Below are 18,661 nucleotides of genomic sequence, written 5' to 3' on the forward strand. Positions count from 1 at the left end.
CCTTCCCCTCTCCCTCTCCCTCACCCCTTCCTCTCTCAAAAAATTTTTTTTTGGAATATTTATTCTAGTTCTGTGTAATGCACCATTGTTATCTTGATAGGAATTGCATTGAATCTATAGATTGCTTTGAATAATATGGAAATTTTAATGATATTAGTTCTTCCTATCCATAACATGATATATGCTTACACTTATTTGTATATTTTTCAATTTCTTTCATCAGTGTCTTATAATTTTCTGAGTGCAGGTCTTTTACATCCTTGGTTAAATTTATTCCTAGGTATTTTATTCTTTTTGACTTAATTGTGAATGGTACTATTTTTTTGGTTTCCCTTTCCGATGGATCATTGGTACAAAAAAATACTACTGATTTCTGGATATTCTGTGTCTTGCTACTTTACTGAATTCATTTATTAGATCTAGTAAGTTTTTGGTGGAATCTTTAGTGTTCTCTATACACAGTATCATGCCATCTGCAAATAATGATAGTTTTACTTCTTCCTTTTTAATTTGGATGCCTTTTATTTTTTCTTGTCTGATTGCTGTAGCTAGGCCTTCTAGTACTACATTGAATAAGAGTGGTGATAGGAGACATCCCTATGTTTTTTCTTATCTTAAGGGAAATGCTTATAGTTTTTGCCCATTGAGTATATTGGCTGTGGGTTTGTCGTATATGACCATTATTGTGTTGAGGTATATTCTCTCTGTTCCCAGTTTGCTGAGAATTTTTAACATAAATGGGTGCTGAATTTTATCAAATGCTTTTTCTGCATCTATTGATATGATCATGTGATTTTTTTTTTTAGCCTTCATTTTATTTGTGTGGTATATCACATTTATTGATTTGTGAGTATTGTACCAACCTTGTATCCCCAGAATAAATCCCACTTGATAGTGGTGTATGACCTCCTTAATGTATTGCTGGATCTGGCTTGCTAATATTTGTTGAGGATTTTAGCAGCTATGTTCATCAGGGATATTGGCCTATAATTTCCTGTCTTCATAGTATCTTTTTTGTCTTTTTAAGAGAGAGGATAGAAAGAAAAGGGAAAGGAATGGGAAGCATCAACTTATAGTAGTTGCTTCCTGTATATGCCTTGACCAGGCAAGACTGGGGTTTCAAACCAGTGACCTCAGCATTCCAGGTTGATGCTTTATCCACTGCACCACCACAGGTCAGGCTATTTCTTTGTAGTATCTTTATCCGGATTTGGAACTAGGATAATGCTGGCCTTGTAAAATGAGCTGGTGAGTCTTCTGTCCTCTTGAATTTTTTTGGAATAGTTTGAGAATAGTAGTTAATTTTTCTTTAAATGTTTGGTAAAATTCACCATCCTTTCCACAACTTTTGTTTGTTGAGAGTCTTTTGATTAGCACTTCAGTTTCACTGGTATAATACGGGGGAGGGGGTCCTTGGGTTACAACACAGTTTCGTTCCTATGACAGAGCCGTAACACAATTTTTGGTGTAAGTCGAAACTCATCCAACCTAAGTCACTTACCTATCCTAAGATAGTTGTAAAATCATAATCTAGAACATAAAAACACATCTAAGCCACAGGAAAAGGAAAAGGACATAAATATACTGTACTGTAGTAACAGAAAAAAATGACCAAAACTTAGTTTAAAAAAATTCCTTACCTTTATTCTTGTCATTGGCTTGCACAATGGGAGGGGCATTGCAAGGTGGGAGAGAGTGTCCTATAGGAAGGAGGAAGCTGGAGAGACAGGAGAACCTGCACAAGGTGCTGGAGATACTGGATCGGGTGAATCAGGGTTGCCTAAGGAACACGCAGGAGACGCTGGATGATTCTCCCTCTACCATAGATGTTTTCATCTCGAGAGCACCTGAGGTAGAAGGTATAGGATCTTTTGCAGGCCTCTTGATGTTCTTAAAGAATTGTTTCAGGCTAGTCTGGAAGGTTAGTGACTTCTTCTCTTCCAAAATCTGCCTGTAGCATTGCAAGGCATCCAACAGCTTTGAATACCTTACTGAATCAGTCATCGCTGAGGTCCTCAACCTGAAATTTTTCCAACCCATCCTCTACCATAGAAAAACCTTCTGCCAAACCCTTAGTAGTAAATCTCTTGGGTTCTGGGGTTTCTATCTCTTCTCTTCAATCAGTTGTTTCTCCAGCTGAATGAGATCCTCAACAGACCACTCCTCTCCATGGGATTGAGCGTTTTAAACTTGAAACTTTGTATGTCAAGTCTGTCCTGACCTAAGGACCCCTGTATGTCTATTGAGATTCTCTGATTCTTCCTGATTCGAGTTTGGAAGAATGTATATTTCTAGGAGTTTTATCTATTTCATCCAGATTTATTGTCATATAGTTGTAACATTTTCTTACAATTATTTGTATTTCTTTGGTGTCTATTATTCTCTTTTCATTTGTTTTGATTTATTTGGGTCCTCTTTTTTTTTGATGAGTCTGATTCAAGTTTTGTTGATCTTGTTTATCTTTTCAAAGAACCAACTCTTGGTTTCATTGATCTTTTGAATTTTTTTTTTTTTTTTTTAGTTTCTATCATTTATTTTTGTTGTGCTCTTTATTATTTCCTTCCTTCTACTCACTTTGGGCTCGGCTCTGTTGTTTTTCAGGTTCCTTTAAGTGTAAAGTTAGGTTGTTCATTTGATATTTTTCTTGTTTCTTGAGGTAGACCTGTAATGCTATGAATTTCCCTCTTAGGACTGTTTTTGCAGTGTTCAATAGGTTTTGGGTCATTGTGTTCTCGTTTTCATTTGTTTCAAGGTATATTTTGATTTTTTCCTTGATCTCATTATTAACCCATTTATTGTTTAGTAACATGTTATTTAGACTTCATATCTTTATGTGCTTTTTGGGTTTTTTCTTGTGATTGATTTCTGGTTTCACGCCATTATGGTCAGAGAAGATCCTTGATATGATTTCAATCTTCTTATATTTATGTAGACTTGTTTTGTATCTTAACATGTAGTTTGTAGAAAATGAACCATGTCTACTTGAAAAGAATATATATTCTGCTGCTTTGAGGTGAAATACTCTGAAGGTATAAAGTAAATCCAGCTGATCCTAATGTGTCATTTAAGACTGCTCTTTCTTTGTTGCTTTTTTTCTCTTTCTGGAAGATCTATCTATTGATGTCAGTAGGGTATTAAAATCCTCTACTATAGCTGTATTACTATCAGTTTCTTTTTTTTATGTCCATCGAGATTTGCTTTTCATATTTAGGTGCTCCCACATTGGGTATATGCATGTTTATAAGGGTTATTTATATCCTCTTGTTGGATTGCTCCCTTTATCATTATGTAGTATCCTTCTTTTATGCTTAATTCTTTAAAAGTATAATCAATTCTGCTATGATGAAATACTTAAATTTCTAAAAATCATTGTCTATGTAAAATGGTGCAGTAAAAATCAAAGGGTTTATGCGTAAAATGGAAATTAGAAGCATAATACTCAAACCTCATCAGTCACCTATTGAAAAAATAACATAGGAAACTAATAGAATAGTACCAAAAACAGTAACACATATTAAATGATTAAGAATTCCTTGAGCCTTATAAATATATGTCAGTTTACTTGTGAAAGTGGGTTCAGGAAGGTTTGCAACTTGTGATCTACTATGCAGTGGTAGAAACTCCACTATATGTGGACATGTGGCTCAGTACACATGATTATCTGAGGTGGTTGGTAGGTGTTTGAGGTGTGTTGTCGTGTACATTCCTACATGGGGTGGTTCACCTGGGTACAGTTTTCTGTATTCAACTATTCTAAAGTAAAATTTGTTTTATACTCAAATTTTTTCCTGTTATTTTAATTGTGTTAGAACAAATTTGCATTTTCAAACTAAGCATTATAGCAGAATAAACTGTACTTTTCCCTTTGATATTCATAGGCAGAAATACTTAAAGTCTTGTGTGAGAAATTAATTTTCAAAACTTCAGGCTTCTTTAAGGCAGTGGAGATAAACATCCCCTCATCTCTGGAAAGCCAATATTTGTGGACCCCTATGTTAGGGATTCCAATTAACTAAATATTTGGGACAGTTGTTGTGGGGCAGGATACAAAACTTACTTTTTTATACTGTCATATTTCATAGTTATCTTGAGTTTCCAAATATAGGATCTGATATTTTAAAAGAATTATTTAACCAGGGGTTTAACTGACCTATTCTAAAATCTTATTTGGAATAACCCTTGCTCCAGCCAGTTTTATGTTTTCCCTCACTAATGAAGAAAGGGAGGATTGAGAGAGAAATAATCCTGAAAGAGAGAGAAGCACAAGTCATTTTTATCTGTATCAGCAGATTGAAAGTGAGTAGTTTAACAGTGGTACCAGGAACCTGACTTCTAAACTGGTTCCATGTTCTATTTCTCTATTTCTTTTTATCTTTGAGAGGAGGGGAGATAGACAGACTCCATCTTGCAACCCAACCTGGATCCACCCGGCAACCCTTGTTTGGGGCCAATTTTTGAATCAGCTGAGCACCTAATGCTGACACTTGGACCGATCAAGCTATCCTAAGAGCCTGGGGCCAGTGTTCAAACCATTCGAGCCATTGGCTGTGGGAGAAGAGGGAGGAACAGAGAAGCAGATGGTCATTTCTCTATTATGCCCTGACTGGAAACCAGTCCTGGGTCATCCATATGCCAGGCTGACTAAGCCAACCAGCCAGGACCACGTTCTATTTCTTATTGAGGTTAAGGAGATACATTGACTAGAGAGGTTCTTTCTGTATATAACTTTCTTTTTGCCATTCTTGGAGCTTGTGGCCCATATTTGAAACATTTTGCCTCAGATCTACTACTTACATATTTCTTAGGTTTCAAAGATTTTAAAACATGCACTTCTTTATTGATAATAAAAGATATTAAATACTATTATTTTATTAAATGTATAGTCTTTAAGGTGGTTTTTGTAGTGTTTAGGGAATTCTTCAGAGTCAGCCCAAACTGAACTAGGAATTATTTGAAGAGATAGTACAGCCTTTTGTGTAACTCCTGCTTGTTCCTTCCATTATTTTAAGAAGAAAAAAATTACAATAAAGAATAAATGAGAGCCTGACCAGGCGATGGCGCAGTAGCTAGAGTGTCAGCCTAAGATGCAGAGGACCCAGGTTTGAAACTGCGAGGTTGCAACTTGAGCATGAGATCATAGATATGACCAATGGTTGCTAGCTTGAGCCCAAAGGTTGCTGCTTGAGCATGGAGTCACTGGCTTGGTTGTAGCCCCCCAGTCAAGGCATAAATGATAAAGCAATCAACAACTAAGGTGCTGCAACAAAGAATTGATGCTTCTCATCTCTCTCCCTTCCTCTCTATCACTATCTGTCCCTCTCTTTGTCTTTCTCACTAAAAATAAATAAATAAATAAATAAAACAAAAGATTATTTAAAAAGATAAAAAAGGACCCTGGCCGGTTATCTCAGTGCAGAGATCATTGGCCTGGTGTGCAGACATCCCAGGTTTGATCCATGGTCAGGGCACAAATGAGACGCAACTAACTGCTTCTCCTCCCTCTCTGCCCTTTTCTCTCTTTTCCCCCTCTCACAACCAGTGGCTCAATTTGTTTGATTGTTGGCTCTAGTCGCTGAGGATAGCTCGGTTGATTTGAGCATCGGCCCCAGACAGGCAGGGGTTGCCGGATGGATCCCTGTCGGGGTGCATGTAGAAGTCTGTCTCGCTATCTCCCTCCTCTCACTTAAAAAAAAAAATCAGAACAGCGCCTGACCTGTGGTGGCGCAGTAGATAAAGCATCGATCTGGAAATGCTGAGGTCACCGGTTCAAAACCCTGGGCTTGCCTGGTCAAGGCACATATGGGAGTTGATGCTTCCAGCTCCTCCCCCCTTCTCTCTCTCTGTCTCTCTCCTCTCTCTCTCTCTCTTTATCTCTCTCTCTCTCTCCCCCTCTCTCTCTCCTCTCTAAAAATGAATAAATAAAATTAAAAAAAAAATCAGAACAGCATAAACTGGAATGAAGATATTAGAATATCAATAGTTTAAGAATCACAACTGTCAAAGGCTAAAAGCTGAGTATGAACACAATATGATATACAGAGACATGTTGTAGAATTGGGCACCTGAAACCTATAGAATTATATTAAATGTGTCACCCTAATAAATTCAATAAAAAGAAATTTAAGTAGAAAAGACTTCCAAGTTTCAAAATAGGATAGAGTGGGGTAACCAACTTTAAAATATGGATCCAATAACATTAAAATATGGAATGCAAGAGATATAAAATTAAAATAGAACTAAAAGCACTCAAGAATGGATTAAGGCCAAAAGGTAAACGTTTAGAATGGTAATGATATCAGTGGACATAATTTCTGTTTTCTCATCTTGCTAAATAAGGGTCCACCCAAATCTCTTTCAAAGCCTATATTAGATTCTTTTTAAAAAATTGAAAATTACCTTTCATGTGATTTGATCTATGTATCATTTTTGAACTGTAATGATCCCAGTGATAATCTTGTGGTAAAACTAAAAAAATGACTTAAGAATTTTTATTTTATTGCATTGAAAAATATGGCAGCATTAACAGCAAAGACAAGATACTAGTACATTTTTATTATAGTAATACGTGACCCACCATCATTCTGGTCATAAGGGGACTTTCTTTTTCCTCAGAGGGAGAAAGAATGGGTTATAATTTAACTTTAAGAGTCTTCATTCAATAAGTGGCAGTATAGGAGGGTATTAGACTAAGCTTTACCTTATTCTTAAGTATGTAATTTTTCTCTTAGGTTAATTGGACTCCTGAGATTAACAAAGAACACTTGCTACAGGGTCTGCTTCCTGATGTACAAGTACCAACATCTGTAAAAGATATGCGCTATTGCCAGGTTTCATTTCAAGATGATCATGTGTCTTTGGAAAGTGCATTTACAGTAAGGTTTGTGGGCATATTATATGTGGAGATATTTCAAAATTTAGCATATGGCAACAAAAATAGTTTTCTTAAAAGAATACATGTTAAAGTTGATTTAATGTAGAAAATGTCAAAATTTCTGTGAAACATGGTAGGTTGGCTTTGGAATAAAACTTCATTGGAGATAGTGATTAGTTCTTTTTTTTTTTTTTTTTTTTTTTTTTCTGAAGCTAGAAACAGGGAGAGACAGTCAGACAGACTCCCGCATGCGCCCAACTGGGATCCACCCGGCACGCCCACCAGGGGCGATGCTCTGCCCACCAGGGGGCAATGCTCTGCCCCTCCGGGGCACCGCTCTGCCGCAACGAGAGCCACTCTAGCGCCTGGGGCAGAGGCCAAGGAGCCATCCCCAGCGCCCGGGCCATCTTTGCTCCAATGGAGCCTTGGCTGCGGGAGGGGAAGAGAGAGACAGAGAGGAAGGAGGGGGTGGGGTGGAGAAGCAAATGGGCGCTTCTTCTATGTACCCTGGCCGGGAATTGAACCCAGGTCCCCCGCACGCCAGGCCGATGCTCTACCGCTGAGCCAACCGGCCAGGGCCGTGATTAGTTCTTAATATCACTATTAACTCTCTGCTTACTGGCCCTCTAGTATCTTTAAGAGTCAGAACTTTAATTAAAGGAAAGTCCTTCTACTGCAAACAACAGTGAGAACACTTGTAAAATGACAGACATGTAGAATACAAAATATACAGTGTAAACAGTCAATGTATTTATTGGTCAGAAGGAACAATTCAGAGTGATGATTTTCAAAGCTGAGTCCAACTAGACCCAATATATAGAACTGATAGAACAGGGGAAAACAGGTAAATATATTAAACAACTTATATTTTACCCTAGCCTGTCATTTCCTTGGCCACCTCTTTTACAGTAACCTCCTTCAGTTTAATTCCTCCACACGTTTCCATACTATTTCCAACACTTAAAATAGCTCAATGATTGAGATAAAATTTTCAGATGTACTACTCTCCAACCATTAAAATCTCTTAATGTGTTATTCTTACCCATCTTTTCTTTCTTAGTTATAATTTCTCTTTTGATGTAGCATAAGTACTATGATTTGACACTTACATAATTTTGGGGGGTAGGGCCCTGGCCACTGGCACAGTGGATAGAGTGTCAGCTTGGCATATGATTGTCCCAGGTTCAATTCCTGGTCAGGGCACACAGGAGAAGTGACCATCTGCTTCTCACCGTCAGTCTCCCTCTTATTTCCCTCTTCCCCTCCCATAGCCAGTGGCTTGATTACTTCGAGCATGGCCCTGGGCACTGAGGGATGGCTCTGTTATTCTGAGTGCATCAGCCTCGAGTGCTAAATATAGCCCAGTATTTGAGCCTTAGCCTCAGACAGGGGTTGGGTGGATCCCAGTGGCAGAACATGCAGGAGTCTACCTCACTATTTTCCCTCCTCCCACCTTAAAAAATTTTTTTCTTTCTTTGGTAAATATTCTCTATCTTTGCAAGCTGTCTTTTCTCTGTTTTCTCTTGGGTTAATAGTGATGTTCTATAGAGTCATTTGGAGGGGAATTATTGTATTTAAGTTTTAGAAAGTGAGTACTATATGTATTTTTAGCATATTAAAACTACTTTTGGTTATGGCCCGATTGCTCAGTAGATAGAGCATTGGCCCAGTATGTGGACGTTTTGGGTTCAATCCCTGATTGGGGCACACATTATTGCTCAGTTGGTTTAAGCATTGGCCCTGGGTGCTGAGGATAGTTTAGTTGGTCTTAGTGCCAGCCTTAGGCACTGAGGATAGCTGGGTTGATTCAAGCATTGGTCCCGAATGGGTGTTGCAGGGTGAATCCCAGTTGGGGCACATGTAGGAGTCTGTCTCTCTATCTCCCCTCCTCAGAAGAAATAAAGAGAGAAAAAGGGGGGGGGGAAGAGGGAGGGAGAGAGAGAGAAAGAAAAGAAAGATAAGGAAGGAAAGGAAAGGGAAAGAAACATCTTTAATATTTTCTACAATGATTCGTGTAATTTTTTTTTCTATAATGTATAAAACCTTTTAAATTGTTACCCAATTTCAGACCCCTCCCTGATGAACCTAAACATCTAAAGTGTGAGTTAAAAGGAGGAAAAACAGTACAGATGGACCAAGAGCTTCAAGGGGAAATAGGTTAGTATGTTCTAATTTTTTTTCTTTAAAATATTTATATATTATATACTTGATACTCATGTTTTGACATACATAATCTGAAAGGAAAGCTTTGGCTTTATATACGATTATTGCTTTAAAATCCATTGCCAGAAAAAAATTTCACTCTTTTTGCCTAGGCTGACATAACTGTGAAATCAGTTTTGTAAAACTAGTTCATTGGAAAACTGTTGATTTTTGCTAGAATAATAGCTAATATTAACAGTGTAAAGTAAATCTGTCAGTGGATACACATGTATCCTTTGATTTTCATATATCCAGAACAGCAATTTTCAACCTTTTTCATCTCATAGCACACATACACTAATTACTAAAGTTCTATGGCACACCGAAAATGTATCTATTTAGCCTATCTGACCAAAAAAAATAGGTGTAATTTTGATTAATTTACAAAAAATAATAATAGTAATTGCCTAACCTTTTTCCTCGAAAGCTCCAAAGTGACTTTTATAAAAAATGAGGTGCCTATATTTGTATATAAAGATTTCTAGTACCAAGAATTAACCAATCAAATGTAATCTTACTATGTGATATGACCAATAAGATGCAACTCGTATCTCTTATATGACCTGTATATTTATGGTTCAAGACAAGATACTCACATCTGAAGATTATTGTTGTACTGGCTGTTGTCATTTTTAAATTTGACAATTTAAGAGAAAAGTGGTTTGAACCCCTAAAATAGTCAGGTATTGCATGTTTTATAAATTTCCTGTGGCAAACTAATTAAAAATAGCTGATCTAGAATATTATATAGTACTAAATTATCTTCAAATTTTCATGATAAAAATGTGGTTAACATTAGCATTATTTTAAATATATAAATACAAATGTACTTATGTATATTCTTGACATTTTTTTTTTTTTTGTATTTTTCTGAAGCCGGAAACGGGGAGAGACAGTCAGACAGACTCCCGCATGCGCCCGACCGGGATCCACCCGGCACGCCCACCAGGGGGCGATGCTCTGCCCCTTCGGGGCATCGCTCTGTTGCGACCAGAGCCACTGTAGCGCCTGGGGCAGAGGCCAAGGAGCCATCCCCAGCGCCTGGGCCATCTGCTCCAATGGAGCCTTGGCTGCGGGAGGGGAAGAGAGAGACAGAGAGGAAGGAGAGGGGGAGGGGTGGAGAAGCAGATGGGCGCCTTTCCTGTATGCCCTGGTCGGGAATCGAACCCGGGACTTCTGCACGCCAGGCCGACGCTCTACCACTGAGCCAACTGGCCAGGACTATTCCTGACATTTTTGTTGTGATTGTAAGAAGTGAATGAAGTTAATTTTTCACAAAAATACAAAAGGACAAAGAGGAAGTATCTAAGCATAACTTTATTGAAGTACATAAGTATATTTATAGATATTTGTATCTTTTATTAAAAGATAACACTTTAAAATTCAACTTTCCTTTTAGTTGTAATAGTTACAGATCAGTATGGAAATCAGATTCAAGCATTTTCACCAAGTTCTTTATCTGCCTTGGGAATTGCTGGTAATGGACTTGATAGCTCACAGTTGAAAACTACTTTTCAGGTATGGCTACTTTTCATAATAGTTGGCTTCTGACATTGGTTTACATATAACAAAATTATGGGAAAACCAAAATAACTAAAAGAAATTTGATTTTAGTGTTTACAATGAAAATCTTAAAAGGCATTACAAAAACTTTATAATTAGTAATTTTGAACATATGGAAAAATGGAGTAAATAGTATAAGTAATTTCCATGTTCCCATCACTCAGCTTTAACAGTCATTACTTTCATTTTATACGACCTTTTGTATGTGTGTGTTTGACAGAGAGAGAGAGGGACAGATAGGGACCAACAAACAAGAAGGGAGAGAGATGAGAAGCATCAATTCTTTGTTGTGGCACCTTAGTTGTTCATTGATTGCTTTCTCATATGTGCCTTGACTGTGGGCCTTCAGCAGACCAACTTGCTCAAGCCAGAGACCTTGGGTCCAAGCTGGTAAGCCTTGTGTTTACGAACCTGGGTCCTCTGAATCCCAGTCTGATGCTCTATCCACTGCGCTACCACCTGGTCAGGTTTATTGTATCTTTTTGAAGCAAACCCCATATATCACATTATTTCATCCAAAATATTTTGATATGTGTGTAAGGGCAGTTTTTTGGTTTTTTTTTTTTATTTTTCTGAAGCCGGAAACGGGGAGAAACAGTCAGACAGACTCCCGCATGAGCCAACCGGGATCCACCCGGCACGCCCACCAGGGGCGACGCTCTGCCCACCAGGGGGCGATGCTCTGCCCACCAGGGGGTGAGCACTAATAAAATTTCTTAGTGCTCACACCCTGCATTAAAGTAATTGTGAAAGTTTCAACTGTGTTGCAGTTATTTCAGATTAAGACAAGCAGACACGATGTATTCTACTTGGAGAGATCAAAGACAGCTTTGTTGGAAAAAGATGTTGGGAGTTGGACCTTTATGGAAGCTTTTAGGCAAGAATAGGTGTGAAGGAAGAATTCTAAGACCCAAGTAAAGTTGAATCCATTTAGAGTATTTAGTGCTTTTAAAAACTCTTCTTCCTTTTGGAGCCTCCATTGCAGTTCTTACCTTGCAGAATAATCATAAGAATAGCCAGCTTCCTTGTTGCCTTTCTTTTTTTTTTTTTGTATTTTTCTGAAGCTGGAAATGGGGAGAGACAGTCAGACAGACTCCCGTATGCGCCCGACCGGGATCCACCCGGCACGCCCACCAGGGGTGATGCTCTGCCCACCAGGGGGTGATGCTCTGCCCCTCCGGGGTGTCGCTCTGCCGCGACCAGAGCCACTCTAGCGCCTGGGGCAGAGGCCAAGGAGCCATCCCCAGCGCCCGGGCCATCTTTGCTCCAATGGAGCCTTGGCTGCGGGAGGGGAAGAGAGAGACAGAGAGGAAGGAAGGGTCGGGGGTGGAGAAGCAAATGGGTGCTTCTCCTATGTGCCCTGGCCGGGAATCGAACCCAGGTCCCCCGCACGCCAGGCCGACGCTCTACCGCTGAGCCAACCGGCCAGGGCCTTGCCTTTCTTAACTATAGAGTTTCTATTCCATTAATCTGATATACTATCATTTTCTAATTTTAAAACCACTGCTTCCACAATACTATTTTAGCATTATTGAAGAACTTTTAATGATATTTTGTTCACTATACAAAGATGTTAGCTCTTTGACTTTCAGGTTCTTCAATTATCAAGCTTTACCCTATGTGTAAATGAGATAAGATAACTGTGCTCCTGCTGTTTTGTGTGAACAATCTGCTTCCTACCACTTTATGCACAGACTCCTATACTCTTTAACTAATTACTCCTAAATAATAATCTGTCTTCCTACATGTTATTTTTTAGGATTTTTTTTATTTATTGAATTTTAGAGAGAATGAGAGACAGACAGACAGACAGAAGGGGTGAGAGGGAGGAAGAAGCATCAACTTGTGTGTGCCTTGACCAGGAAAGCCTGGAGTTTCAGACTAGTGACTTCAGCATTCCAAGTCGATGCTTTATCCACTGCACCACCACAGGTCAGACAGCCTATATCTTTAGTTACATTAGATACCCATTGGCATATAAACATGCTACAATATCTTTCATCTTAAAAAAACAGCCCCCCCCAAAAAAAATAAATAAATACCACTCCACAACTTCCTTTGTCTCTGAATCCCTGTCCATTCATTGCCCTATTTCTGTCTTTTTTTTAAGAGTATAACTCCTTGGAAGAGTGATATATATTCTGTTTTGACATTCCCAAGTAGTCCCTGCCCTACTCAACATGCTTTTATGCCCTGTTCCACCTAACCAAAATCATTGTCAGATTCCACTTCTCATCTATGCCATCTATCAAACTTAGTAATATTTGACATTATAAATTTAGACTTCATCACCTTAGTATTATGGCCTAAAGTACCTGGTAGTATTCCACCCACCAGAATCTCAGACCTTTCTCCTCCCATAGCTCAATACTCTCCAGCCAAATAGACTTTCTTTCTTCTTACTGTGATTTTACAACTGATACTATTTGACTCACTTTCAAACTATATGAGTCTACCACCAGTCTCTGCAGAGAGACAAGAGCTTTTCATTTTTTTTAATAAAAAGTAGTTTTTATATGTCATTGTTTCTTAAAATCATTCTCATTTATTCACTTTACATGCAGGAAGTACTGCTATTTTGAAATACATTTCTTTGATAATTTCAACATTAGACCATAGAGAGTACTTTTAAGAATTTTTAATTTAATTCTATTTGTACTTATCTACAATCTGTAAAGGCATATACAAATTTTATTTTTGAGATTTGAAGTAAAGCCAGAATAACTTCTAACATGGTATGAAAAAGAAATCATCTCTTCAAAAGTACTTTTGGTGTTGTTTCACTATTAAAATTGAAATTCTAGATTGGACTTTACATATTTTGAACTTTCAATATGTTTTCCCAATGAATATTTAATTTGTTTTTCAAATATTGAAAAATTCCTGCTGGCTGTGCTCATTGGGGTTTTGCAGGATTGATTAATGTTGATTATTTTGCAATATCTTTATACAGAAACTATTCTACAAACAATTGTTTTCAGACATAAAATTTTAACTCTGATAGATTTGTACTCTGATAGATTTGTAACTCTGTTAGTTTTAAAATCTGATAGATTTGTACTCAGTGGAAATTTAATATGATGAAATAATTAAGGGTCTGTATTAAATTGCAAATACTGCGTGCTCATTCCAGTGTGTAATTGATATATCTCATTCAATCACATTGCAAAAATTGCATTCAAGTTTTATTGATTCCCATTAATACAATGTATTAGGTAGTCTAAGTACCAGAGATTATGCAGTGACAAATCAAAGCCCCTACCTTAGAAATCATCTTGTAATGTGGAGAATCTGCAGTAGGTAAGACATGAGTGATAAGAAAAATAAAGCATGGTAAAGGAATAGAGTGCTGTTATATAGAGTGGTTAGAGAAGGCCCTTCTGAATTAGATGTCCTATGTTCACAAAGCTAAAAGAAAGCCATCTAGATACCTGGTAAAGAATGTTACAGAAGTGCAAAGGGTGTTGTGCAAGCACCTGTTTGGCTATGTGGGGACCAGAAAGGAGAACATACAACTGTAAATAAGAGGGAAATTAGAAGTAAGCTAAAAAGGCATAGCCAAGTTTTCAGATCTCTCCCTAACAAAAAATAAACTCAGTTTCTCCTCTCAAGGCAATGAAATTTATGGTATGCCACTATTGACAAGTGTGCAAGTTATTTGCTATTGTATTACCCAGAAACACAACTCCTGTTCTTTCTCTATGTACTTTCTTAATTGCCCTATCTTTACTCAATGTCCTTTTTTCCTCACTAGGAAAGCACACAGAGTATAAGTGTAAGAGGCATCAAATTTATTCCAGGTCCTCCTGGAAATAAGGATCTTTGTTTTACTTGGCGTGAGTTTTCTGACTTTATTCGAGTACAACTAGTTTCTGGACCACCAGCTAAACTTATCCTGATAGACTGGCCAGAATTAAAGGAGGTAAGTAACTTCCTTCCTTGATTGAAAGAATTTTATGTCACATGGCTTATTTCTTTCAGCTTGTCAGTGGATCAAAAGATATATTTTATTGTTGAAGTTACAACAAATAATAGTAACAATAACAAAAGGACAAAGTAATATGATTCTTAATACTTCATTATTTAATTCATCATTGTATCCTTGTTTGTTAAAATAGTGTAATAATTCAAATCCTTTTTTTAAATTGAATTTATTGGGGTGACACTGGTTAACATTATTTATTATACCGACTTCAGGTGCCCAATTCTACAGCACATATCTGCACACTGTATTGTGTGTCCATCCACCCCCACAAGTCAAGTCTTGTTATATTTCAAACATGCATAAAAGTGAAAATAGTATAATGAAATTCCAGTTTCAATAGTTAGTGATTTATTGTTCTTTACTACTGACTTAAAACTGTCTTTTTGCTGGAGTTCTAAAATACATATCAGATATCAAGTCATTATACCCCTAAAAACTTAAATATGCCTTCCTATGCAAGTAGTTAGGTTGTTAAATCTTAAATACTATTTCTGCAACTGCCTGTCAAGTCTGTTACTTTTGTTTAGTTTTTACTAAATTTTACAAATTTTGTAAAATTCTAATATTTAGTAATTTTGGATTGTTTAGATTCTGACATTTACTTATGGTATAGAAGGGCACCTCTTGGTATGATAGCTTACATTTTTCTAGAGGAAAATGAACTCATTAACATGGTAGTAGGTGAAATTTAAACTAGTAAAGGAGCAGATCATCTAAAAAAAAGTTTACATACTCGTACTATAGTTTGAGAGTATTCTTTTTGATTTGTGAGTTTAAAAAATACAGATAAACTAGTGTATGACAATGTTTCCTTTGATATATCCAGTATTAATACATTGCTCACTAAAATTAGGGGAGATTTCAAAATGAATATGAAGCGCCCTGGCCGGTTGGCTCAGCAGTAGTGTTGGCCTGGTATGTGGAAGTCCCAGGTTCCATTCCCGGTCAGAGCTTGGAGTAAAGTTGGCCCTGGTGTTGAGGATGGATCCATGGCCTCCGCCTCAGGCACTAGAATGGCTCCGACCACAACAGAGCAATGCTCAGATTGCAGAGCATCACCCCCTGGTGGGCATGCCGGGTGGATCCCAGTTGGGGGCATGTGGGAGTCTGCCTGACTTCCTCCCCACTTCTAACTTAGGAAAAATACAAAAAAATAAATATAAAGCAATTTAAAAAAGCATTTAATTTTTTTATTAAACAAGGACATCAGAAAAGCAAATAACAAGTTAAAGTTTGATTATGAAAATGAGATGCAAACTCAACTATTGTGATTGAGTAGCAAGTGACTTTGGTGGGGGTGAACAGAAGCATATCAAACTGCACGAGAGTGCCACACATTGACTGTCCAGTAGGGTGTATGGTCACCCTAGACTGCCAGAACACACTGACAGCAATGGGCATGGACAGGATCAGATAGACTGTCCAGCAGTTCTTGTGGGATCCTCTGCCACTCTTGCTCCAGGGCAACTTTCAGCTCAAGAAGTGTTGTGGGAGGCACTGGACAGTTTGCCAGACGCCTTCCCAGTGCATCCAGAGCATGTTCAATGGGATTCAGGTCTGGAGAGTGTGAAGGCCAGTCCATGCGTTCAATTCCTGCCTCCTGAAGCATGTTGTTGATGTGTATACAATAGGGCCTTGCATTATCATCCATGAAAAGAAAGTTGTTTCTAACTGATCCAGCATAGGGTACCACTATAGCAGGAGTCGGGAACCTTTTGGGCTGAGAGAGCCATGAACGCCATGTATTTTAAAATGTAATTCCGTGAGAGCCATACAACGACCCGTGTACATTACACATTATCCAATAAAAATTTGGTGTTGTCCTGGAGGACAGCTGTGATTGGCTCTAGCCACCCACAACCATGAACATGAGTGGTAGGAAATGAATGGATTGTAATACATGAGAATGTTTTATATTTTTAATGTTATTTTTTTTATTAAAGATTTGTCTGCGAGCCAGATGCAGCCATCAAAAGAGCTACATCTGGCTCACAAGCCATAGGTTCCCGACCCCTGCACTATAGGGTGCAGGACCTCATCTCGATATCTGACAGCAGTCAGTGATCCATTTCTGATAACGTGGAGGTCTGTACGACCACCAATGCTGATGCCAGCCCACACCATGATTCCACCACCGCCAAAGAAGTCCCTTTCTCACATGAAATGTGGATTCTCCCGTGTTCCTCGTTCATGCCAGAGCAGGATAATCTGATTGTCCAGCTACAGACTGAAGCATGACACATCAGAGAAGAGGACAGTTGACCACTCACTACAGGTCCAGTGATGATGCTCATCAGCCCATCTTTTACGTGTTCTGCAGTATTCAGCAGATAATGGAATGCATACCGTTGGTTGCCAGGCATGCAGTCCAATACGATGAGCCAATTTCGTATGGTCTGGGTGCATATCTGTCGTCTAGTGGCAGCAAGAAATTCCCCGCAGCTCTGTTGCATTGCTGCACCTGTTCCTTCTTGCCAATAAGGTCAAGTAGCAGTCATCTCTTGCTGTTGTGGCAGAGGGGCGACCCTGCCCTTGTCTTCTTCGTACTGTGCCAGTCTCTTGAAAGTGATTCCAAAGTCTGCTGATCATGGTCCAAGTTCTGTTGCCACTGTTGTTTGTGTTTAACCAGCTTCAAAACGTCCTATGGCTCTCCAGGCTTTGCATTCGGTCAAATCATGTTGCAGGGACACTGCAAGGGCTGGGAAATTGCAGGATGTGCACTTTCAAGATCAGGGAATGTGCAGATACTCCAGTACTTTCAGCCTTTGGTGTAGTGCATTTTCACCAATGAAATAGAAGTTGGTTCTGCATCTCATTTGTATAATCAAACAACTTTCTTTGATTTGTTTGCTTTTCTGATGTTCTAGTTTAATAAAAAAAAAAAAATTCAAATGCTTTTTTTATCCCTTTATATTCATTTTGAAATATCCCCTGATTTTTGTGAGCAGTATCGGTCAGCAGAATTGTATAGGCTTTTTATAAAATAGGGGAAAAGCAAGAAATATTTTAAACAAATGAGAACAGTGTAGATTGTCAGTGACTAGTTTTATTTAAGGTCTGAAAAGCTATATTACTGCTTCATGTAGAATAGCAAAGGTCTAAAAGTTTAGAGAGGAGCTAAACTGTAGATAGCCAATGCTAAATCCAGGTACCTAAGATAAGTTTCTATTTTCTTTGAAGTGATTCTAATATATAACTTTTAGGAATATGTTAGAATACAATAAATGTCAAATGCTGTTTTTTTCCTTTTATGAAATTATTAATCATTTCTGTAAGTATTGTTAGTGATAATATAATTGACTTTTAAAAGTTTATTTTAATTGATGAAATTTATCATTATTTTATACATATACAAATAGTAATTATATTGTTTAACACGTTTTAGTGCTTCTTAAAATATTTCTATCTGTGTTAGTCTATTCCAGTGATTAATGGAAAAGAATTACAGAAGCCTCTCATTGTTCAACTTTGTGATCAGTGGGATAATCCAGCACCTGTCCCACACATTAAAATAAATATCATAAAACCTAACAATTTAAGGGTAAGTTTTAAATGTCCTTAGAGAATTTTCACTTACTTAATGAATTCTGGATTTCATTCTTATAACTATCTTTAGGTGTCACATTTCTTTTTTTAATACAGTCTTATGTAAGATTTATTATTGCTTAGTTTAAATCAACTTAAAGATTTTTTATAATTATTTTGAAGACGTAAAGTTTATATCCTGCAAGTACTGTAACAAGGGACAACATTCTTCAGTTATGACTGTTTGAGTGTTTATTGCATAATGATATTTGGATTTCAGATTAGGATTAATAGATAATACTGACAAGGTATGACTGAAGGGCAGATATAACGACCCACAGTGTGGGTTAAGGAACAGGTATTATTGGGGAAATTAAAAAGCTGAGAGTGGGCAAAAAAGTCATGTGAGTTACCTAATGGCCTGGGCGTACCTGCTCGACCTATCCTGGTTTATGTTATAGGGTAGGGCAAGCATGAATATGGCCTTGTAATGTTTGGGAGCAAACAGTGCTGGA

At 37.8% G+C, this 18,661-nt stretch overlaps 1 protein-coding gene across 1 annotated transcript in view; it reads left to right on the top strand.

Annotated features, from left to right (window-relative positions):
* The window catches only part of SMCHD1 (structural maintenance of chromosomes flexible hinge domain containing 1), a 173,213-nt gene that overhangs the window by 92,016 nt on the left and 62,536 nt on the right, over positions 1-18,661 (top strand). Inside the window, exons 26-30 of the mRNA XM_066353570.1 lie at positions 6,729-6,877; positions 8,940-9,028; positions 10,473-10,591; positions 14,391-14,558; positions 18,037-18,162. Coding sequence (XP_066209667.1) covers positions 6,729-6,877; positions 8,940-9,028; positions 10,473-10,591; positions 14,391-14,558; positions 18,037-18,162 — 651 coding nt within the window. The remainder of the gene's footprint in view (positions 1-6,728; positions 6,878-8,939; positions 9,029-10,472; positions 10,592-14,390; positions 14,559-18,036; positions 18,163-18,661) is intronic.

The sequence above is a fragment of the Saccopteryx leptura genome, chromosome 11 (genome assembly GCF_036850995.1).
Source record: "Saccopteryx leptura isolate mSacLep1 chromosome 11, mSacLep1_pri_phased_curated, whole genome shotgun sequence".
Taxonomy (NCBI): domain Eukaryota; kingdom Metazoa; phylum Chordata; class Mammalia; order Chiroptera; family Emballonuridae; genus Saccopteryx; species Saccopteryx leptura.